The 24,512-nt window shown below is 43.1% G+C and overlaps 1 protein-coding gene across 5 annotated transcripts in view; it reads left to right on the top strand.

Annotated features, from left to right (window-relative positions):
* Positions 1-24,512, top strand: part of LOC144829498 (uncharacterized) — a 458,194-nt gene that overhangs the window by 198,307 nt on the left and 235,375 nt on the right. For all 5 annotated transcript variants that reach the window (XR_013610683.1, XM_078688691.1, XM_078688692.1 and 2 more), the window contains 2 exons: positions 3,457-3,573; positions 9,002-9,127. Coding sequence is in view for 4 of the 5 variants with exons in the window: in XM_078688691.1 (XP_078544817.1) it covers positions 3,457-3,573; positions 9,002-9,127 (243 nt within the window). In the remaining variant the exon portion in view is untranslated. The remainder of the gene's footprint in view (positions 1-3,456; positions 3,574-9,001; positions 9,128-24,512) is intronic.

Genomic DNA, 24,512 nt, shown 5'->3' on the forward strand with positions numbered 1-24,512 from the left:
TATGCCAACCACGATGTTCTCTTGATTTTCAATAAAGTTCAACCGGGAAACTGCAGTTTCCTCTTGGTTACTCCATGGACATTCTTCTTCCATTTCGAGACTTTATTGAGTTTTACCTTACACCTGGGACCTTCCTTTTCTATCTCTCAGCAGCGGTGTATTTATAATGTTCAAAACTGTGGGCTATGATTGTGTCTTTACGAAGATATGTTTCATCAGTATTGTCATGCTGTTACGCTGCCATCTAGAGGCAGATGGGGAATTTCTGTCTCAAGTCTCACTTTAAAGTTTATTTTCTGCTGTTGCTCTTCATATACACCTAGCTTACCCGTCGCGCGTTGCTGCGATCTCCGAAGAAAGGAAATTCAAGGAAACTCGTTATGATAACATTTAATTTACATTGTGTCATTTTTATTGAAACTTATTCATTTTAATATGGAAAACATTTCAAAGTGTCATTTTAATTCTATTTATTTATTCGAGTGCTGTGGATACACGATTTTTTGTTTTTCCGTCTGGTGCGTACATCAGTATTCGAAAGATTATGAGGGCCCTGGGATGCCGATATTTAAAAACAATTTATGCCAGAAACCTTCGCGGGAGTGTACTCAACAACTCCCCAAAGTTTCCTGGCAATCGGATGAATACTGTTTTAATTCTATTTATTTATTCGAATGCTTGCGGATACACGATCTTTTGTTTTTTCGTCTTGTGCGTACATCAGTATTCAAAAGACTATGAGGGCCCTGGGGGGCCGATATTTTTAAAAAAGTATGCCAGAAACCTTCGCGGGAATGTACTCAACAACGTCCTAAAGTTTCCTGGCGATCGGATGAATGGGGTACTAATGCATAAAGGACAGACAGACAGACATACATTCGTTTTTATATATATATATATATATATATATATATATATATATAGATATATATAGATATAGATATAGATATGTCGCAGATTCATGAACTGGTCATACAGTTTCCTACCTGGGTGAGTAGTCACTTACTGGTGTTGTGTACTGTACTTTATAGTTCCACAGGGTCTTCTTTCACGTTATGTTTACGGAATTACCCCACTTAGGGTGTGTTTGTTTGGGTTCTGCGTCCAATTTTTTTTCTCACAGTGCACAATGTTTTATCTGTCCTGGAGGTAGTTCATGTGGGTTATCGTCCCACTGTCGGTGCACAGTCCTTTTACCTCTAAATGAGGTGTTTCCCTTGGGTTGTTTTCGCCCATTGTTACAGTGCACACTTTTTTTATAGAGTTTATTACACTTACTTATGCCCTCACTACTCTGTGCATGTTTTGCCTTTCTTAAGGTGTCTAGTGTGGGTTGGTTATTTGTATTCCTCAGTGCACCATAGTTTGAGCTCTAGCGGAGATCGCCCCTGCACACGCTGAATTTTACCCATACAGGGTGCATAGTTTAGGTTTTAGTCCTGTTTCTGTGGTGCTGGGTTCCATTACTTTTGAAATATGTTTATTCTCAATGTTTTGTTGTCATCTTTTTAATCCATGCAAAAGTTACAGTCCTTTTGCATTAGCATGGGTTCTTACCCAAATATTCCTTTCATTGTTTGGAATATGTCATGCGTTCCTACTCATATGTGCTGTATTAATACAGTTACATTACTACAGTGCACTGTGTGGATTCTCCACACAGTTTGTCCTCACACGGATATCTTTACCCTACATAGGGTGTGTATGGGTAGTATTCCCAGTTTTGTGCACAACGCATCTCCATCCCAAGAGATTCGTCATGGATTCTCACCCATGCATTCGAGTTTACATACTTAGCTTACGTTTTACCCATTTCATGCTTTCATTGCTAGGTATGTACGGTTTATATTTAATTTTCTTTTGTAAGATATACACTGTTATCTTTGTATTACATTCTTGTGGTATTATTTTGATAATGGTGTTTGGATGAGGAATCCTCTCTTACTTTTCCCCATCTTCCTTGTTTCTTTCTTCATTTCTGTTTTCCTTCTGAGGTCTTCTTCTCGTTTCTCTTGTGGATTCTGAACCTTCCTCTGCTTTTCTGTCATGGTTCCTTTCCCTGCGTTCATTCTCAGTTTGTAACCCTGTCTTCACTTTCAGCCTCCTTTTATTCCTGTTCTGGCCAGTGGGTGTGTTTGGGGCAGTCTTTTTAGCTTCCTTCACTTCTCCGATGTTGTTTTTTTTCTTATTTTCTGTTGTGTATAGAAGGGAGGATGATTTCTATGTTTGGTTTCCTTTTTACTCTGTTTCTTGATTTCGCTCGTGTTGCTCTTCTTTAGATGGTTGTTCTCTCATTGCTCTTCTTTCGATGGTTGTTCTCTCATTGTTGTTGTTTTATTTATTTGGAAGAAAGGGGGATATGTTATATCCTGACTTCAATGTAATGCATGCCCTGCCTGTAGAATCTTACAGAGATGACATGGTATGGAATGTTGTGAGTCAAATAAGTCACAGTTGACTGGGCTGAGCTGCTTGCTGGCTGCTCCTAGTGGGGTCTTGTTCTAGTCTTGCTATGGTCTTCCTGTGATATTGTACCATCTTGAATAAAACATCTTTGAATCACCTGAACCTGTGTGGACTTGATCACTACACAGACCTATCGTGGTTAGTATGTTCCCAGCATCCTAACACCCTTTTGCTACCCCTAAGCACTATGTTCAAATGTATCAGAAGCAGGAAATAGCAACCTTATAAGTAAAGTTTCTTAATATGCATACCTTCCTTAGTGAGAAATAACTGTATAGCTGTTCTCCGTCATAGACCTTTCCCAGGAATGACAAACAATTCCGGGCTAAAAGTCACTCTAGGAACCATTGAGCAACCCCCGAATGGGGCTGGTTTACAGCAGATCGGCTTGACCTCTGGCCTAATAGAACTGTCATGAAGGCTTTCCATACTATGGCAAAATATAGGGTTTTTTATAGAACCAAATCACCAACTTGATATGAGTTTATAAGTTGGCGACACTAAATTCCCAATAAGACGAAATAAGAATAGCAATCATTTTGATTCATATATTGACATTCTAGCATCTGCTGTAAGCATCAATGTTAATATGGCAGTGACCAGATTATAAACAACAAATATATATATATATCAGACTGTATAGGAGCCAGATACAACGGTTCTGCGCATGTCAAAAACTTCAGCCACTAAAGAGATGAGTTTGCAAGTCAGCATGCGATAAAATTGAAGAAATGAAACAGACCCGGTCACAGTATTCATTCATTTGTGAGAACAAGCTGAACAGAAATTATTTTTTCATTGATGAAATGTGGCACTTCTTCTTCAGTCAAAAGTCACTGAATCAACTTAGTTTATGGTGCTGTGCTGTACAGGGGAGTGGGGATACATTCATTCATTCAGCCGGCATTCTATTCCATTTTGTCTGTTTCTACTAAAACATGCACAGCTCAGATACTAATTTTTGTTTAACGGAGTCATTTAATTTTTAAGGAAAGCAGCAATATGAATAACCACATGCCTGGATCTCATCTGTGGTCTACAGTGACAAGAATGCTGTGTGACGAATGGAAGCATGGCAGCTGGACAGCAACAATATCTAATTTACAGGTAAACAATATTTATATATTTAGTTATTTATGTGGTACATTTCTCACCAGGATGCCAAATGTCTTGTGTATATTGTAACATAAGGTATATTATGTGGTGGAGTTTTAGGGTTAATAGGTGTTGGATGGCAGCAGGTCAGAAGAGTTGGGAGCCACCTTCATTCTGTGTTTTCCTTAAGTTAAGATACCATAGATTATTCCTTTGTGCAGTAAAATCTTCATGTTTAAATTGGCCTTTGCCCTGATTTTCTTTCTTAAATATTAGTGCTGCGATGCACAGTTCTCCACTGCCTGAGCTGAGAGAGCATGCCCTGCGAGCACATCCTTATGCTCTTCACCTATACAACAATGTGCTTCTCAAAGAAGAGTAGGATATGTGAGGCAGAGAATTAAGAAACTTTTCACAGCCTTGTTGGAAAAAAGCTGACTTCCAACTTGTCAGTAATTGACCTACTAATTTGGGAGGGGTGGCTACTACTTAATAAACCCAGCCTGGTTAAGCCAAAACACATTTGTTTAAGGATCTCAGCTCGACCCCTTTTAGGACTGGTACATGAAGCATACAATTTCCCAAGAAATGTATTTCACGTTCAAGCACGAACAACCATACTAAAGTCCCGAAAAGTGTGACTTTAATATGGTTAAGGGAAACCAGAGATTATTTTTTTTCCAGTTTTGAGACAAAAATTTGCCTAGAAAAAATTATTCACCATTGAATAGCAGTTCACAGTTGATCAAGACATAGTAGCCATTTCAAAGTGACTGCAGTGGAGCAGGGGGTTGATCTACCAAGTGGGTCATCCCAGACAAACATTGTAACTTAGGACTTAGTCCCTGAAACAGCACTCAAAATTCTTCTGTGGGGACAGTCCATGGATGAGGCCAGTGAGGCTCACTTGATGTCAGAAATATTATCATTGAGCTCCCATTGAAGCCATTGGTTTTGACACCAAAGCCCCAAGCAAGGAAAGGCTGAATTTCAAGCATACACAGGTCGCTTCATTGCTGGGATTGATTTGCCCCCTTGCTCCGGTTCAGGGTTTTACCTTCAGACTTAGTATTTTTGGTTCTCAAAATGCTCCTTTGGCGCAACGCATCAAGTTGTAGTAGGGAAGAGCTCCATGAGGCCAGATACCTTTACCATAAGTTCCCTCTGAAGCGTATACTGGGCAGAAAAAAAATCTAGGTGGGAAAACCCTGGATTTCTTGTCTGTCTTGGGTACAAATTTCCTGCGCAATCCTCACCACTTTTTCCTGGTCCTCCACAGGTGGAAAAAGTAACTAAGCCCCACTTTTCTCCGAGTGGTAGAAAACCTCTTACCAGTAACTCCGAAGGCACTCTGTCCCTCGGGACAGGATTGTAAGCATCAACTTTACCCAGCCAGGGCTCCTGCATGGCCCAGTCCTCAGTTGGGGTCTTTTGGAGCCAGGGCTCCTTCTGCTTTTTGTGTACATGGAACAGGCAAACAAGTCGTCCACCTGACTCTTCGATGGCAGTTCCAGCTCCTAGGTGCCAGCAGGGGTCAGGAGTTCCCGAGTCCTCTTCTTCCAGCATGAGTCGGGGGTCAGGAATCTTCCTTTTTCTAGCAGAGCCTTCTTCTGGTGTACTCTTCCCTGGTCCAATAATTCATGTTTTGAAGACTGGTGGTAAAGTGCAAGTCTTATCTTATGCAGTCTTATCTTCCTAAGCAACCAATCCCCACCACCTTTTGCTGTACTTCCTCTTTGCTTCACTGTAAAATTGCCCAGAAGCTCTAAATTCAAGATGTTTGAATCCTCTTTCCCTCCAAAAGAGTTCCGCAATGGCACTTCCCTATTTAGAATAGCTCTCCTGTCCTTTGTTGGAATCAGAACTGGTTCTCTCTTCTTCTGGTTCTCTCTTCTTCTGGAGGTGGAGCCAAAAGCTATGGGGGCTGGTCAGCTGGAAGCTGATATTTTCACCCCATTTGAGATCAACAAGTCTAAACAAGAGTTAAGGCCATCCTTTTGTAGTGTAGTTCCTATATTCCCAATAGGCTCTGCGCATTGGAATAATATATCCTATAGATGTGACGTAGGACTTATGTAGTCTAGGTCTCTATCGAAATATATTAGACTTAATTGTGAGTGCCAGCTAGCTCAGAGGTCAGTAGAAACTTTCTCGTGTTCACAAGAAAGGATTTAGTTTCTGACAACCGCATAAACATGACAACTTTGTTTCCCCAAGATAAAACTGATCTTCAGAGTCGTGGAAGCAATAGATAGATATTTTACTCAGTCATTCGTGCATGCTTCGTTTCATCAGAGGTGCAGAGAAATAGACGGGTGTTTTCAATAAGAGTATTTATTGAACAATCTTCTTTCTCATGCAGAAGAAATGAACTGCTACAATCGTAATACTGGTTGCAAAGTATAATGCGTACAGTAAAAAGAGTAGGATAAAGTAATACTGCAAGAGCATTGTATGATTCCTAGACCATAGATAAATACATACATAAATAACAGAGGCTAAAAAGTACTCACCTTGTGCGTCTAAAATACGCCTACCCCGATGTACCTAACCTAAGCCTAGTACGAGGGAAGGAGTAAGTGAGGTGTAGCATAAATGTAGTATTCTTTGCCAAGAATCTATCCAAGATTTCTCTACGGGTCTAATTAGCTCCGTACCTTGGTTTAGAATGAAGGTCAGGCTCAGGACTTGATTATCCAACAACCCGCAAGGGTATCTTGGAAACACTGGAGCTGGATTTCTTGGCAAGAGAAAAGACAGCGTCTCTCTGTGCGTCTGCTGGAGGGTCGGCTTCCTTCAGCACTTGCTGTAGCGAGATGCGTCGGGCAAGTAGATAGTCGAACTGCTCCAAACCACCGTGTGTTTGCTAAGGCAAGTGTGGGCATATTTATACCTTGAAGGTGCCGAGTTATACGTAAAGGTGGACATAATAACATCATTAAAGAGTCTCAGTTCTTTGAAAACTCCATGAGTTCTTGGACAAGTCAGTATTCGAGCAAGGGGAAGTCCCTAGCTGCTGAAGCAGAGTTTTCCAAGAAATCGTTGTGGATTTTCGGAACTAGTGGAAGTAGCCCTGTCGTATTTGGACTGCATGAGCTATGTCTAAATATGGTTATGATTTCTTTGCCTGTTTGAGGATATGGTGATTTATACCTCTATAAGGGCATGAATCGCGAAAATTACAGTAGGGTCCTAAAATGCTATACAACACTTTGTTTTGCTGCTGTCTCGTACACCTCCCAGATATCTAATCACTGCTAAGCAGCCAGTTGTTGATAACATCTCTTCCTCCCTGGGTCCAGATGCCAGATTTTTGTCCCCTGGTAGGCAGAGCCTTTAACTCCAGCCAGGAATTTGTTTTGGCCTCTGGAGGTCTGATAAGTGGCAAAACTTGCTTTGACGCAGTTATGGCTCAGACAGCCCAAATCACATTTTTAGTAAGTTACTTTTTTTACTAATGTTATAAAATATTGTTTTTACATCAAATTAAATAATTTAGATTTTTAAAACTAAGCGGAAAATAGCTTGTCTGAAAATTCTTGTATAAACACCCACATTTGAAAAGGCTTTTAGGCTGTCACACTGTGAGGGCATTATTAACCTCAAATATATGTTGTGCCACTTTTAATGTGTATTGGGAACCTTGACCTGTGGGCTTACATGGGTAGGCGTTAGGGTGGCCTAATAATATCTAAAATATGTTTTATTACAGAAACAACACACATTTCCCTGCAATGAGTTACTGCAGTGCCTTTAGACTGAAGCCCAGCCAGAGCACAGAGGTGCTCTCTGGGGCCATATATTACTGTTATGTGTGGATGGTGTAAATACACACTGCAGTACATACATAAACTGTAACGCTGATGCCATTGGTGCATTTATAATTAACTATAGCCTTACAGGAAAGTTAAATAGGCCAAAGGGGTTGAACCGGTTTATCAATACCATTGTATGGCCAGAGCACACAAACTCTTGAACTGAATAGCAACGTGACAGTAAAATTCCTAATATCAGCAAAGCAAAATTGTAGTGCAGAAAAAAACAAAAATCAAAGTTTAACAAGCAGAAAAGGCATATTCCTCCACTTTGCTACACACCTGTTAATGTGCAGAAAGCCATACTGTATCTCATTGTCCACACTGCCAGATAGAAACCCCTGTCGGAAATACAAAATAACACCAGAGTTTTTTGAAGGCATAGTTTTGTACCATCTCAGACTTCCAACATATAATAAAACATTAAATTCATTCTGATTTTGCCTCAGTAGAATATGTGTGAATATGCTGAAATAAACTGTTTGTATAAACAGAATACAGTTGTAATTAATAAATAGATGAAATATGGAAACGTGGGGCAACAGTTGCCGAATATAGGCCACGCCACCAGTTATTCCCCTTTGCTCCAAATCGACAGAAGACATAGGCACTCATATGAATGCCAGGAGGACTTCTGTTGAATAGCCAACTCTTTGTAAGAAAGCACAGTCAGTGCATCAGTAGTAATTTAAGGGGAGTTACAAGCCCTAAGCTCTGGGCATTCTCTAAAGCATTCTCCAGTGTTAAGCTGTACAGTTGTCATGAGCTCAAGAAGGTTTCCCAAGGAAGCAGCAATGGGTCAATAGTCTGGTGTCTCTGATGTGGCATGAGAGACGTTTGGGATGGGATTCCTAAAACAGGGTTTCAACTCATACAGTCTAGAGTAGACAATGGCTTCCCTATGACTTCTTTTTACAACGTGTCCCATAGAAATACATTTCCTTATTTCGTATTGCATGGCTGCATATAAGGGTATTTGTAGAGTAAAACCTATCTAGAGAAATACAGTACACTGAACATGAGTGGGAGCGTTGGAATATGATCCAGGATCATTCTGTTCAGCCTACACTAAGAGGAAATGCACAGAATCCTAGGCATTCTGCTCTGCCCAACCTTGAGCATTCTACCTTACCATTCTGTGAGTCATGCCAGAGCAGTTCTGGCAAAAAATAGAGCAATCAAGTCTCCCCAAATATGGAATACCTGAAATACACTCGGAAACATCAGGCATATGCCTATATGCCTTTTGATTGGTTAATAGAAAAAGGCCCAGTCCTGTCAGTCTGAGGCTGGAAGCCTCATTTCAGAACGTCTGTATTCACACCACAAACTTCTAACATGCTACTACCTCACTCTTTGCATAGCTTTTGAAAGACTTTAATTACTTATGTCATATAACTATCTGTTACTTTTCTTATTTCCTCTTCCTGTGTCCTCCTTGATGTTAATATGGTGGCCTTATTAATCCCTGTGGTGATAATGGTTGTCATCAAATGTGGCCCTAATGAGATTCGTTTACATTACCATAAGAATGAGAATTAAGGCTGTTGCTTAATTTAAAATATTAATATCATTAATTGATTACGTTACTTTTACCTTTAAAAAAACACTTTTTTCATATTCAGGTTTTAGATGATCAGAGGCCTATGTGTTCAATTCATGTAGAAGATGGGGAGTGCCCTGCAGAAAAACACTGGGACATTGAAAGAAATATACAGACATTTCTATGGATCCAGAATAAACTGGGCGAGGTAAAATAATTAAACCTTTAAAGTTATCATAGAAAAATGTACTCCGTATATTTCTTCTTTAAACCTTGACCTGCATGTCTGTAGATATGTGGCTGTGTGTAAAATATGTGTGTGTACAGTTATATGTGTATTTATTTGTATATGTATATAATCAGAAACGCTGCACCTCAAGCTGGGACCCCCCCCGGCTTTGGTTCGGGTGAGGAACCTATATACAAATAGCAACACACTCTGGGCAAAAAAAATCCGAGACTTACTCTTCAAGGAAAAACCTCAGTCTGGCAGTCTTAAAGACATTAATTCTATTTTATTTTGTACGTAGTAGCTACAGGAAAATAACGAGTTTCGGCATCCAACACGCCTTGGTCACGTTACCAATGTATATTGGGTGCCGAAACGCGTTGGGTTTCCTGTGGGCAATTCATGGGTAGGTCTGCAATGGTGAACTTGTCAGGTGTACCGATTAATGCTCTGACAGCAGCATGCTCATTAGAGAGAGTGTTTTTTAACAGCATTCGAAGAAAGAAGTAATGCTGTATTAATCTTCAGTGCTCATAAAGATTTTGAAACGCTTCTTTTGTGAATAATTATGTAAAATATTTTTTGTTTGGAACTAAACTGTCTGAGACTTATGCGACACCCCATCAGCAATCCAAGGGGCATATTATCAAGAACGGCGTTAAAATTATCGATGCTTTAGTGACAGTAAACTGCCGCTAAAGCGGTGATAATGGGCTTGATAATATGCCCTTGTGAATTCCCATAGAAGCCCATGTTCACACCAGAACATGGGCTTTTATGGGAATTCACAAGGGCATATTATCAAGCCCATTATCACCGCGTTAGCGGCAGTTTCCTGCCGCTAAAGCGGCGATGATTTTAATGCGTTCTTGATGATATGCCCCTAGATTCCTTTTTGTGACCTGTTTGTCTAACAAACTTAACACTGGGTGGGTTGTAGTTTTGCAATTGGTCTGAAAACCTTTTGTGGAATGCTGTTCTCCGTTTTGCTTTCATGCGAAATACACCTGTTTTCTTGAAAATGTAGTCCCTAGTGCTGTGCCTTTTGTATGTTATTTATTAGCAATGCTTTTTTTTCTTTTCTGATGTACTACTTGACGATCTTCATCTGGCCTGTTTTGAGCCCTGTGTCTAGTGCTAGGTTATTTGATCATTACCCTATTGAATGTTGCCATAATGTACATTCTTGACCATTAGCTTTCACATTGTTAACTCTTCAGGTCTACAGACCTTAGGCATAGGAAGATTAGGGAGAGTGGTGACAAGACTAAACAAAATAGAGAGGAACCCCTTGTTTTATTTCTAATTGGCATCTTGTGGAAGTAGCCTTGGTGCACTCTACTTCTTTGTATCTTTCAGGACTTTCTAATACATACGTTATACACTTTGCATGCCTGTGATCCCATTAGATGCCATTTTGATGCCCAATACTTCCTCTTTGATGCCAAAGCGTATCTTATAAAAGGCGACATACAAGAATCACAGTATGATGCCATCTGAGGCCTATATTGACATTGATGTTTAAACTTTGTATAGCACTTCTGAAGTGGGTGCCAAAGGACATTTCTATGCCATAGCAGCCCTTGAGACAAGATTATAGTAAATACTCATGGTTCCTTCAACACCAAAGTGGGCACTTAATTTAAGAGCTTAAGCTTCTGTTGAGGAATACATGGCCAGAGAATTTTCATCAAGATATGCATATTTGGGTCAGAGATCTGAATACACCTTTTACACATGTCACTTATTCTCAACTGAGGAAATATATATCTGAGAGGGCAGGAAGCATTTTTATGATGTCCACATTTTAACTGAGGATTGCTTTTGCACTGGATTTGAACAATTTTATAATGTCTTATTCTTTGAAGGCAGGATAAGTTGGTTTGATAATCTTTTTGTGGCTAATTTAAAGACAAAGGAGTATAATATGCCCCTTTAGAGAAAATCTAAGGACCACTTCTTACTTTTCAGACTTGATTCATCATGGCCGTTCACATTCAGGTGCTAGATGCATTACTGTTCCTAAATACGACCATTCCTAGGACCCCAGTCTCACTCCAAGCCTTTATCACAATGCCTAGCACACCAGCAATTGAACTCCCATACTTTGTCACATGTGATATTCACTGGGGGCCATCTTGGGAGGAACAGTTTTGTGCTCTAGCTTTTTACAATGTGTTGGGCAGCTGGTGCTATTTAGCGCCAGGCACCACTTAATTCCCCAGAATTGTCCTTCTTTTATTGTACCTTCATTCTGCTATTGATGTGTTGTGATTATTCTGGCTCTGGGCCTATCCTTATGAAGCAGTACTGTCTCTGTTCGAGGCATGTGGGCTGCTGAATTTATATCTGTGCATAGATCGCCGCCTAGTGTTGGGTCCGGATGATTGCACATTGTTGTCCTGGAAGAGTCTTCGAAGTATCACGAGATAGGTGGCTCCTCCCTTGGACTACAGTGCGCATGGGCATCCACTCCATCTTCAGATTTTTTTTTTCCGCCATTGGGTTCGGATGTACTTTCTTGACTCAAGTTCGGAATATACTTAAAATACTTTTCGCGAGGCCAAAAGGCCTTTGGGCGTCTGTATTGTCTCTCGTTCGGTGCCCTGTACTTCATCCAGTTCTTCGAACAGGACGTCGAAGGCCGTATTGCCTTTTTCGACATCTAGGCCCCGACGAGCGTCGACGATGGAACGGAGCCCGTTCAAAAGATGCCCCGTCTGCAACTCCAAATACCCTCACAACGATGTGCACCCGGTGTGCAATAAGTGCCTATCCCCGGACCACGACGAGGCCAGCTGCATGGCCTGTTCCAAGTTCCGGTCGAAAAAAACACTTCGGCTTCGACGCGCCGCGCGCCAGTCGGCCCAGCACACAGGGCCAGACCCAGAAAATATCTTCGGGGCAGACGACATCGAGGGAGCAGATCGGGAGGATCCTGACCAGCAGTCGGACCCTGCATCGGAGCACGACTCACATTATAGTGTGGACGAAGAACAAGACTACGTCCATGAGGAAGACATCGTCGAGGTAGGAGATGACGCAGAAGCCATCGGAGCAGTCGATGACGACTCAAGCGATGAGCAAGGCCCATCCGCAATCGCGGGGTCCAATACTGACACTATACTCTCAAAGGCTCAGGTCGAGGCATCGCCGGAAGGCCTTAGCCAAGATCTTTACCCGCATTTTATAGCCCCTCGCCCAGGCCCGGCTAAGAATACTTCTACGGAGCCATCGGTCAATCAGCCACTTTCAGCGGCAAAACCGAAACCGACAGCAACTGTATCGAAACAAACTGCTGAAGCCAGTCCTCGGATCGACAGCCTCGGATTCGTCGGCTCCAACCCAATCTAAACGTGTCATCAACCCTTCGGTGTCACAAGGGGGCGTCGACCCGAAACACGGGACGCCGAAGCCCGTCTCTGCCATCAGGCACGTCGTGCTGACGCTGTCGACGTCCACGCCCAAAGATGGCGACACTGGCAAAGGACTCAAAGCTAGGAAGACTGTCGATCCAAAACTTCCTGCCTCGGCGCCGATATCCAGCAAGGCCTTCAAGTCGAAGAGTGCCCCGACCCGAAAGAGCACGTCGCGTCGAAGCAGAAAGGCGTACCTGTTGCGCACCGACAGCTCGAATCGACGCAGGGCCGCAAGCAGCCCAGTGATCCTACAAAGTTGGTCGGATCGAAGACGGCAACACCCTCAAAAAAGGTCGGTTCGTCTCCACTGCCTACACAACCTATTAAATATGGACTGCCCCCAACCGCTCGACCAAAAACCTTCGAGCCACAAAAGGGCACCGACACTACCAAGAAAGTGTCCGCGGTTTCAAGGACTCAGTCCGCTGAGGAGGATGTGATGTTCCAACCACCCTCCTATGACAATCAGTCAAAGCTGTTCATCGACTCGGATTCTGGTAGACTCACCATTTACAAACGGAAAATAGTTCCAGAAACTCCTTTGGAGTCATACAAAATCCCTCTAAAAAGGAAAAGAGACTCTGCAACCTCACCTGTTCTTTCTGAGCCTGTGGAGTCCTATGAACAAGACTATTCCTATTCGCCCACACGCACCTATGAGGATATAGGGGAGGGATACAATGAAGATGAGTTCAATTATCCTGCTGACGCTGATCAGGATGAACAGCAAACCTGGACTGACCCTGGTGAGCCACACACCACGCCTGACACTCAGTCCTATACCATCACAACCTTGCCTACTGAAGATACTGCTGCGTTTAATGCTTTGATTGAAAGGGCAGCCAAAAACCATGATGTGGACATGCATGCAGACCCAGTAGAGGAGGACTTTTTGTTTGATACTTTCTTAACTTCAGAAAGATCAGTAAAAACATTGCCTATGCTGAAGGGTGTCCTTAAACACGCTACTGACATCTTCAAGGAGACCACAAGGGCACGGGTTGTGAACCCAAGGATTGAATAGAAGTACCGGCCTGCACCTGTAGACCCTACGTACATCAAAGGCCAGCTCCCGTTGGACTCCCTCGTGGTGGCTAATGCTCGTAAAAGAGCAAACTCTCAAACCAGTGGTGATGCTCCCCCTCCGGACAAAGAATCCAAAATCTTTGAAGCATCTGGCAAGCGAGTAGCAGCTCAAGCAGCAAATATTTGGAGGATCTCCAATACACAGGCCCTATTAGCCAGATATGATAGGGCGCACTACGACACGTTAGAGCAGCTACTGTAACACCTGCCTGAGGCTTATAAGGAGGGAGCAGAAATGCTTATACAGGAGGGGAAATTAATTTCAAATGCGTCCATCAAGTGTGCGCTAGATGCAGCAGACACGGCAGCTAGAGCCATAAACACAAGTGTGATGCTTAGAAGGCATGCCTGGCTACGCATCTCTGGTTTTAAGCCGGAGATACAAACTACTTTACTCAACCAGCCGGTTAACCCTGATTTTCTCTTTGGTCCTGATGTAGACACCACCCTTGAGAAAATTAAAAAAGACGCTGAGACAGCAAAATCCATGGGGGCTCTGCAGTCACAACAGTTCAGGGGCGGTTCCTTTCGTCGCTCCGGTAACAGGGGAGCCTCCAGAGGTCAAGCATCACAGCAAGCCCAATACAACAGAGGGGGCACGCAGACCACCTATAACAAGAACAATAGGGGTGGCTATCGTGGGAACAGCACCAAAGGCAGAGGACGCGGAAATAATAATACCAGATCCTCCGCCACCAATAAACAGTGACGTCTTGTCACTGCCCCCCGACCATATAACACCAGTCGGGGGAAGACTTCAGCAGTTCCTTCCAGTCTGGGAAGGCATAACCACAGACAGGTGGGTGAGAGACCTTATCCAATATGGCTATTGTCTAGAACTAACCTCCATTCCACCCAACATACCCCCAAGGCACCGTCCTAGGTCCGCAGAGCACATGCACTTATTGCAGCAAGAAGTACTCTGCATGCTGCAGAAAGGGGCCATAGAAGTCGTGCCTTTAAATCAGCAGGGTACAGGGGTGTACTCACTTTACTTCTTAAACCCAAAAAAGGACGGGTCTCTCAGGCCCATTCTAGACCTCAGACCCCTGAACCAGTACATCTTGTCAGAACATTTTCACATGCTGACTTTACATCAAGTTCTACCATTGCTCAGTCAGGGGGACTTCCTAGCAACCCTAGACCTAAAAGATGCATATTTCCACATTCCCATTCACCCAGGACACAGGAAATATCTCAGGTTCACCTTAAACAGCCAGCATTACCAGTTCAAGGTCCTGCCTTTCGGGGGTCACTACTGCCCCCAGGGTGTTCACCAAGTGCTTAGCGACAGTGGCGTCGCATCTTCGGAGACAACACATCCATGTCTATCCTTATCTGGACGACTGGCTTGTTCAGGCAAAGTCAGCCCAGCAATGTGCCAGCCACATGTCCCGCACAATTCACCTCCTCCACAGTCTAGGATTTTCACTGAATTACCCAAAATCACACCTTCAACCCGCACATCTACAACAGTACCTGGGTGCGACAATCAACACTCTGACAGCGACAGCGCACCCAAACTCTGCCAGAGTCAACAGCATGCAATTGCTCATTCAAAGATTCAGGCCCCAACACTCGCTCCCAACGCAGGTATTCATGCAGCTAATAGGTATGATGGCCTGCATCTTTATAGTCCCTCACGCAAGGCTACGCATGCGTCCGCTTCAGGAGTGCTTAGCACGACAGTGGAACCAGGCTCAAGGACATCTGAAAGACCTAGTGTTGGTGACCGGTCGTGCATACAACTCTCTGCATTGGTGGAACACACAAAACCTTTGCAGGGGATGACCGTTCCAAGAGCCTGTACCACAGATAGTGCTGACAACGGACGCATCTCTCCAGGGTTGGGGAGCGCATGTCCTCCATTATACAGTGCAGGGACTATGGACAGCGCAGCAGCAAAAGATGCATATCAAACCTATTGGAGCTCATGGCAATTTTCATGGCAATGAAGGCCTTCAGGCTGCATCTGTGCAACAAAGTCGTGCTGATCCGGACGGACAACATGACTGCCATGTATTACATCCAGAAGCAGGGAGGCACGCACTCTCCACAATTGTCTCATCTAGCCCAGAGCATGTGGAAGTGGGCCATTCAAAGGAACATGTTCCTCATGGCGGAACATCTCCCAGGCAAAGCCAACCAGATGGCGGACCTGCTCAGCAGGCACAGCCACCAGATGCACGAGTGGGAGATACACCCCTCAGTGCTCCAACCATATTTCCAGCAGTGGGGTCATTGCACATTTTTTAAAAAAAAATTTCAAATGTTGTGCTTCCCATCTAGCGTTATGGTAATTACAAACACTTTCCCCTATTAACGCTAAAATGAAAATTATTGCACTTGAAGAAAGTTAAACCGCTTAATTTTGAGTTTAATCAGGTCACTCGATCATTTGCAAAGCAGTCCTCTTTCTAGCGCAATGGCCGATAACGAAGAAAACGCCATCGGAAGCGTGCTCCCAGCGTCCAGGAGGCAGAGCCAGCACAAGACGCGGAACACGCTTCCAACGCGGGTGAGTGTTTCCCCTACCGCTCGCTGCCCCAATGCCACCGGCAGACAGCAACCTCACAATTACCCCCCTCTTGGTATCTTTATAGCCTGGGACTTAAAGTCCGTACCTCCTGACGGGACCTGGTAACAATTACCTAAAGGTAAGACCTCACATGAGGTAATTGAGCACCAAACACTCGGTACGAGTAGTATTTTCATAATACTTCCGTTTTCCCTATCCAGGTTCATTCTGTGTACACCCTAAATAGAGGTATGATTTAAAAATAGTTATACAATGTCACAAATGATTTAGCTTTTTGTGCACTACGTACCGCTGATACACCACTCCTTGATTTAACTCGCCATGATGTCATTTGTTGTTTTGTTTCCTAAAACTTGCATATGTCTCTAACATGAGCGTATAACTTTTGAAAAAACACAATGCATGTTCTTAATGACCACGTTTTTTAACAGAAAACTGTTAAAATGCCACCTGTCACCCCCCCTTTTTCCTTTCTAATCCTCTAGGTGACTATTCAGAACCTACATGGGTAAGACTATTATGTTGTATAGACCCACTATTGTCACAAAATAGTGACAATATACTTTTAACTGTGTGTGTTTATTGTTGTCCTGACGAATGCTCTTAGACCCACGGGCCAAGAGAGCAGAAACATGTTGACGTTTTTTCTGTCCTAATGACCTATGCTAAGGATTCCTAATTATCCCCAGAGCATACCCTTACATTTTAATTAGTGGACCAGCGATTTGAATAAAATACAGTATCGCCTGGAAACTATTTTACTCACTTTTTCAGCTTCAGTGGGGTCACTCAAACTTTCTCTGGACACTGCCACGATAAAACCAGAGATCGCCTCGGGTGAGGCTGGCAAGATACTGAATGCAAAAACCCAATGACTGTTGCCATAACGTTTGTGTGGGGCGGAGAACAACATATACCGCTTCTCGTAAAACACAACGTTTATGAGGGTTTTTCATCATATTTCAATATATCTCTTGGAGTAAGTGGTTACAAGTGTCCTATCCTTTTTGATGAAACTTACCTAGTTATGGGGAACAGATAGGACACCTATTCCTCTTCCCTCATTTTGATGAAATACTCATCCAGAGATAGACCTATTCGCCACAAAGGAAAACGCAAAATGCCAAAACTTCGCCGCCAGGTTCCCACACCCGCAGTCTCCGGGCAATGCGATATGGATGAACTGGTCAGGCAGATTTGCATACGCTTTTCCTCCAGCACCGCTCATACCGCTAGTGGCACGCAAACTGCGGCAGCACTCCATGACGCTCATCCTAGTTGCTCCAACGTGGGCACGGCAAGCGTGGTACACCACGTTCCTAGAACTTTCAGTGGTGCCTCACCAACGGCTGCGACTCAAGCCCAGTCTCCTCACTCTGAACCGTGGAGACATTCAGCACCCAGATCCGCAACAGTTGAGCCTTGCAATATGGCTTCTGAGGTCATAGAGTTTGGCTACCTCAACCTGCCCCCTGACTGTATGAACATCATCAAGGAGGCAAGAAGACCTACAACCAGGGCATGCTATGCGGCCAAATGGAAGCGATTTGTCATTTACTGTTCTAATGACATAAATCCGCTACATGCATCCACGCAAAACATTATATGTTATTTGTTGCACCTACACAGATGCAATCTGGCATGTAGTTCCATTAGGATACATTTGGCCGCAATGGCAGCTTATCTTCAAAACAGACAGCATCTTTCTCTTTTTAGAGTGCCAGCCATTAAAGCTTTTATGGAAGGACTCAAAAGAGTGATTCCTCCCAGACACCCTCCTTCACCTGTCTGGAATCTGAACATAGTTCTCACCAGACTAATGGGACCACCCTTTGAACCTCTTCACTCTTGTGAGATACAGTTTCTGACATGGAAAGTGGCTTTTCTAGTGGCAATCACATCGCTAAGGAGGGTTAGTCAGCTTCAAGCCCTAACTATTCAAGAGCCATTCATACAGATTCATGCTAATCGGGTGGTGCTGCGTACCAACCCAAAATTCATGCCTAAGGTGGTGTCGCAGTTCCACATTAACCAAACCATAGAACTGCCCGTTTTCTTCCCAAATCCAGACTCTGTGGCAGACAGAGCACTGCACACGCTAGATGTTAAAGGAGCTCTCCTGTATTACATAGACAGGACGAAGGATTTCAGGAAAACTAAACAACTGTTTGTTGCCTTCTCTCCACAACACAAAGGCAACCCCATTTCTAAGTCAGGTATAGCCAGATGGATTGTTAAGTGCATATAAATCTGTTATCAAAAAGCTAAACGCACATTAACCGTTCCCCCAAGAGCGCATTCCACACGCAAGTTAGGGGTATCCATGGCTTTCCTAGGTAACATTAATTTAGAGGATATATGTAGAGCAGCCACATGGAACACCATACACACATTCACCAAACACTACTGTGTGGAGGTACACTCCAAACAGCTAGCTGCTGTAGGTCAGGCTGTTCTCGGAACTCTTTTTCAGACTGCTGCAGCTGGCACAGGCAACCGCCGCTAAGGAGGATACTGCTATTTATTCTATGCACAGATATAAATTCAGCAGCCCACATGCCTCGAACGGAATATGCTACTTGCCAGTATGCATCTGTTCTTGGCATGTAGGGCTGCTGACATTTATATCGCCCGCCCTCCTCCCAGGTGCCTGTCGCAGCTGTAGCACTCAGAATCATTCTCAGGCATGGTCATCACTTACTGTATTACACTCCATCTCTGCCACAATGGCGAAAAACAATCTGAAGATGGAGAGGATGCCCATGCGCACTGTAGTCCAAGGGAGAAGCCACCTATCTCATGATACTTCGAAGACTCTTCCAGGACAACAGTGTGCAATCATCCGGACCCAACACTAGGCGGCGATCTATGCACAGATATAAATGTCAGCAGCCCTACATGCCAAGAACAGATGCATACTGGTAAGTAGCATATTCCTTCGTTTTGGGCTTACTTGCATTCTGTTACTTTTCTCTGGAGCTCTCAACTGTTTGAGAACTCATTCATTCAAGCCAAGTGCACTAGCACCTCATTCTTTTGTCCCTCGTCACTTGTGACAAAAATTGTGGAAATCTTGGTATGAGCACTGGTCAATGCTCTAGATGACTGGTATGAGCACTGGTCAATGCTCTCGTTGACCTGTAGAGCAGTTGCCTATTTAGAGGCAGGTGCTGCATGCCTGTGCAACAGGTTTGTGGAATGCATGGTAATGGCGAGCCTGTCTGCACTTTGTTCCAGTAACTCTACCCTTCTCCCACTTAGCTACTCCCTAACGGAACTGTACAACTTGGCCGAGGCTCAAACTAACTGAATGCTGACATCAGAAGGCCAATTGCTACACCGCATACTCTTTTATTATTCACTCGTTTTACATGCTTTTATAGTACAGTTACCTGCCAGCATTGGTGTACATTAGATTATGACAACAGTTCAGAGGACATATTCATAACATGCACCATAATATTGGAACAGAGCCCTCATTCTCCTGCCCTGTATTCACAGGTGAGTGTCCTGCCCCAATGAACATTTATCTAAGGACAGACGGTTTAATATGCACTCATTCTCAAAAAAACATTAACATATAGTCTAAATCAGTGGTTCCCAAACTTTTGACTCCTGAGGACCCCCACTGAGTCACCACTGGAAGCTGGGGACCCCCAAGCAATTTGTATGAGTTAAATTTCCCAGCGATGGTGGCCTGCTGGGCTCTGCAGGCCACCATGTCTCGGACTGCTTTTAAATAAAGCAGTTTAAAAAAAAAATGCAGCCTGTTTACCATGCATTAAAAAAAAAGAAAATGAAACGTTTTCGTTTCATTTTCTAAGGGCAGGCAGAGGTCCCTGGGACCGGGGAGCATCTTTTACAACAAAACTTTTACCGCGCACTACCATTACAACGCAGGAAATACAACGAAAGTCATTACAACGACTTTCGCTGGAGGGCGCTGTTGGATAGGAAGTAGTTTAATTTTCTATCCAACACCTTCCCTACTATCCACGGGGCCTGGAGTTGGAATAGAAAATGAAACTATTCCACTATCCAGCGCCCCCCATCGTTGTAACGACTTGCGTTGTAATCCCTGCGTTGTAAAGGCATGCATGGTAAAAGCATGCGTTGAAACGACATACATCCCTGGGACCACTGCCTGACCTTAAAAAATAATTTTGCATGCATTTGCCAAGAGGAAGGGGTCCCCTGGGACCCCTTCCCATTTGCGAATGCATTACCATCTACTTGAAGTAGGTGGTAATTGCGACTGTTTTGCGACCGCAAAACATTTGTACATGGTTTTGAGACTCGCTATTTGAAAGGGAATGCCCCTTTCAAATAGCAAGTTGCAAAACCTATTTAGAGAGTCGCAAAGAAATTGCGACTCGCGAAATAGGCTATGTACATGGCCAATAGGTTTTTGCATGTGCAAACGGGTTCGCGAACCCGTTCGCGCATATAAAAACAGATCGTACATCTGGCCCTTAGTATTTTATATTGAAGTTATAGCCCCTCTGTCACATGTATTTCATTTGTTTTGTAGCATCTCTCATACCATTGTAGGATGTCAGAGCACTTTACATCACACACATATAGAAACATTGAATCATACATGTAAATCAGTGTGTATATAAAATGTTTAAAGAATGCTTGGTCTGGAAAAGCACAAACTCAGGATTCAGAGCATAACACAGTGGCTAGCATTGACTTTAACATAAAAAATGTATTTCCACCCAAATATATCTTTTTAGCAGCATCAGGATAATGAATAACTGGGACAAAATATAAGGTACTAACTGGTACGATGCAGTTTGCAAGCAGCTCTTTGATGACAGTTTATAGGTCCCTCTGCTAGATTACGATTGTCACTTATGAAGTGCACAAGGAATCTCTGTGAGAAATGCAGTAACCACGAACCTAGGCACATAAAATGCTGCTTTTTAAGATGTAAATTTACACGTTCTTTGCAGTAGGCACATTAACCCTCTGTGCTACATTAGTTAAATCCAAGCTGCCACTGAACAAAACTCTCCTCGCTCTCCAGCAGGTACATTAATCACTGGCATTCTCTTGACACTTTTATTGTTGCTGGAAAGCTGCTAATTCTACAAGAAATGTTTTTGTGCTTTTAAAACTGTTGCCTAAGGACCCCCTGGGAATGTGTCACGGACCCCTGGGGGTCCGCGGACCACAGTTTGGGAAACACTGGTCTAAATAATATTTTACTATCACTGTGATCTCTATTTTGTTTTTTGTTTCTGAAGCCTGACTGGGGATACATCCAGTACAGATGTAGGGGCCGATTCACAGAACTAACTTAAGACAAAATCATAAACTTACTACTGTTGGTATCACAGAAGGCATTAAGTAGTCTTAAGTTAGAATTTTGTCTTAAATTGGGTTTTTGTCTTAAGTTACGATTTTGTCTTAAGTTAGGGTTTTGTTTTAAGTTAGGATTTTATCTTAAGTTAAACTTAAGACAAACTTACGTTAAACTTAAGTTTAACTTAAGACAAAATCCAAATTTAAGACAAAATCCTAACTTAAGACTACTAAATGCCTTCTGTGTATACCAAAAGTAGTACGTTTATGATTTTGTCTTAAGGTAGTTCTGTGAATCGGTCCCGTAGAATTTGCTATCCCACCAACATTTACTATCCCACTGAATAAGTGTCCCACAGTAAGGAAATGTGGGTGTAGGAGGGCCTATTATGTCTAGAAAACATTTGTATTGGATAGGTATGATCACAATCTCAATAATTGTCAAGGGGTTGGTACCAACAAAGATGGTATTGTTCCTTAAGGATAGACTTAGGAGGCTGTTTAACAGCACTGCACCAGATGTTGCCCATTTTAATCCAGATAGACACACTTATGAGACTAAAGATACCTTGTGCCAATTAAATGATAAGCTTATACAATCAGTGGACAGTTATTCTAGATATATCTTACTAAGCAGATATTCTTCGCCTTTCTTCAGGAAGGCCTGTAAAGACACTTAAGAGAGAGAGAGACAAATAATGTAGCCTAAGTACATAGGCTACACTGGCGAACATGTCTTCATCCTGAAGTAAAAAAGGTGCCAGTTCACTATATTTCAGAGGAATTTAAAATGTTTTACATACAGAATGAATCTTCATCACAAAACCCTTTTTCATGATAGAGATGAATGAGAGCAGGACAGAGTAGCCCCAGAGGCTGCCATTATATGGCTCAAAAATAGAGGCTGTGCCTTTAAGAATCCATAGACCCCCAGTATCCAATATGGACAGTTGATGGCAGTGACTTCAGTTCTTTTTTCTGCTGACGGGACCCTGGAAAATTGAGCTCGGCCAATTTTTTTTTTTTCTTCAAAATTAAATTTTTTTTCTTCAAAATTAAATTTTTTTTCTTCAAAATTAATTTCTGAATTTTACCTACAACTAATTCACCTGACATCTTTGGTCTTTGTCTGCCTTTATCTGTCTTTTTCTGACAGTAATGATTGGATTTTCTCTTAAAAATCTCTTTTCGATAAGTATCCAGGCAGTGGTAGGAAAAAGGCCAAGACTGATCCTTACAGAGTTTGTATACTGTGTCTACCTGAAAGTCACATTTCTGATTCTTGCCAGATTTGTAAAACATTCTCCAGGTGCACTGTTTATGACAGAGAGAAGATTCACCTTGAGGAAGAAGAAGAGCGGTGAAAGCAAAGTGAAGGTGGAACATCAGGGCAAGGAGAGGGTCATTCCTCTTTCATGGCTTTTTCTTTAGCCTCTGGTGGACTTTCCAGGTAGAAGAGGGCTGAAAACCACTGCTGGTCCCGGTTGACGTCCAGGACAATGACGTCAAGAGGAGGTACGGCACCGACCTGTTTTCCATGAGCCCACGGATGAACATAGGCAAAACACAGCCAATATACGTAGAGGTAGCGGGGACAGACATGAACACATGAACACAGGTTGACTTCGAGAAGCCCGGTACAATCGACATCACAATGCAGGTCTCCGTTGAGATCTTTATCGGAGCCTACACACCACAGTTGATCGACGTTGGCAAACCATCCACAATCGGCGTCGAGACACAACTATTGATTGATGTCCGGACAGGATCCTACATCAAGGCGTCGCTGTCAACTAGCAGATCAACGTTGAGGGGGCGAGAAAGATAATCCTCCATCACTCTTTCAGCATCCTTGAAGCTTGAGGAAGAGTGCAAAAAGAGGCTGCAATTCTATACATTCTATACATTACCTGATTCAGATTAACAGGTGGATTCGGTGACAGACGTTTCGGATGCTGTCAATACAGCAAAGTTACCCTCAGTTGCATCAAGGGGACTAGCTCTGCAGACATCAACCTTCAAGATGCACACTTTCACATACCAGTTACCAGAAAGCATTGCAAGTTCTTGAGGTTCATAGTGGGGCACACCACTATTAGTACTGAGTGCTTCCATTTGATCTAAAGTCAGCTCCCAGAACTTTCCTCAAATGCATGGCAGTGGTTACTGTCCATCTCCGAAAACACAAAGTGTTTGTCTACCCTTATCTAGATGATTGACTGATCAAAGCATCCACGTCTCAGGAGGCTCAGCTTCATTTCAATGGGGCTTACAATCTCCTACAATGGATGGGCCTTCGTGTCAACCAGGCAAAGTCAACCTCTGTCCCAGTGCAATTCCTACACTGTCTTGGGGCCACCATCGATATCCTCTAGGAAAGCGTGTGTCTTTTGGAAGAGAGCTTTCCCAGATTTGGCACTCATGGTGATTCTATAATCCTTGATTACTAATTACTATATTACTGTAGCCTTTTTGCTGGTAAGAACTACCTTAATCTTATTAGGAGTAAGGTAGACAGTGAAATTATTGTCGTGAAAAGTCTGTTTAAAAAACAGATTCCTAAAAATACATTGCACAAAGAATACTTACCTCGAAGTAATGGTGCAGCTACTTCACTTCAATTAAATCAGTAAAGAAAATACAAATAATAAAAATGATTGTGTAAAAAAGGCATGTGGAGAGCTGAAGCTGAGTGAGGATTGAGGCAGTAGTGGCTGCTACGAGGCAGTAGTGTTAGGGCGGGGGTTAAAATAATAAAGAAATAAAATACAAGGGAAAAACATACATTTACCTGCCGGCTTCCGCTTCTCCTCTATCCTCTTCTTCCGTTGACGCAGGAACAGGAAGCACCCAGGCTTCCAGACTCCCCTAGCCAATCACGACAATGCTGATTGTATGGCGTCACCAGAACGCCATTGAAACAGGCACTGCACACAAGGCAGCGAGTTATTAATGACACGGTCATTGCTTTATCCATAATAATGACTACATGTGCCGCCTCGAAGATGTA

This window comes from Lissotriton helveticus, chromosome 4_1 (assembly GCF_964261635.1).
Source record: "Lissotriton helveticus chromosome 4_1, aLisHel1.1, whole genome shotgun sequence".
Taxonomy (NCBI): domain Eukaryota; kingdom Metazoa; phylum Chordata; class Amphibia; order Caudata; family Salamandridae; genus Lissotriton; species Lissotriton helveticus.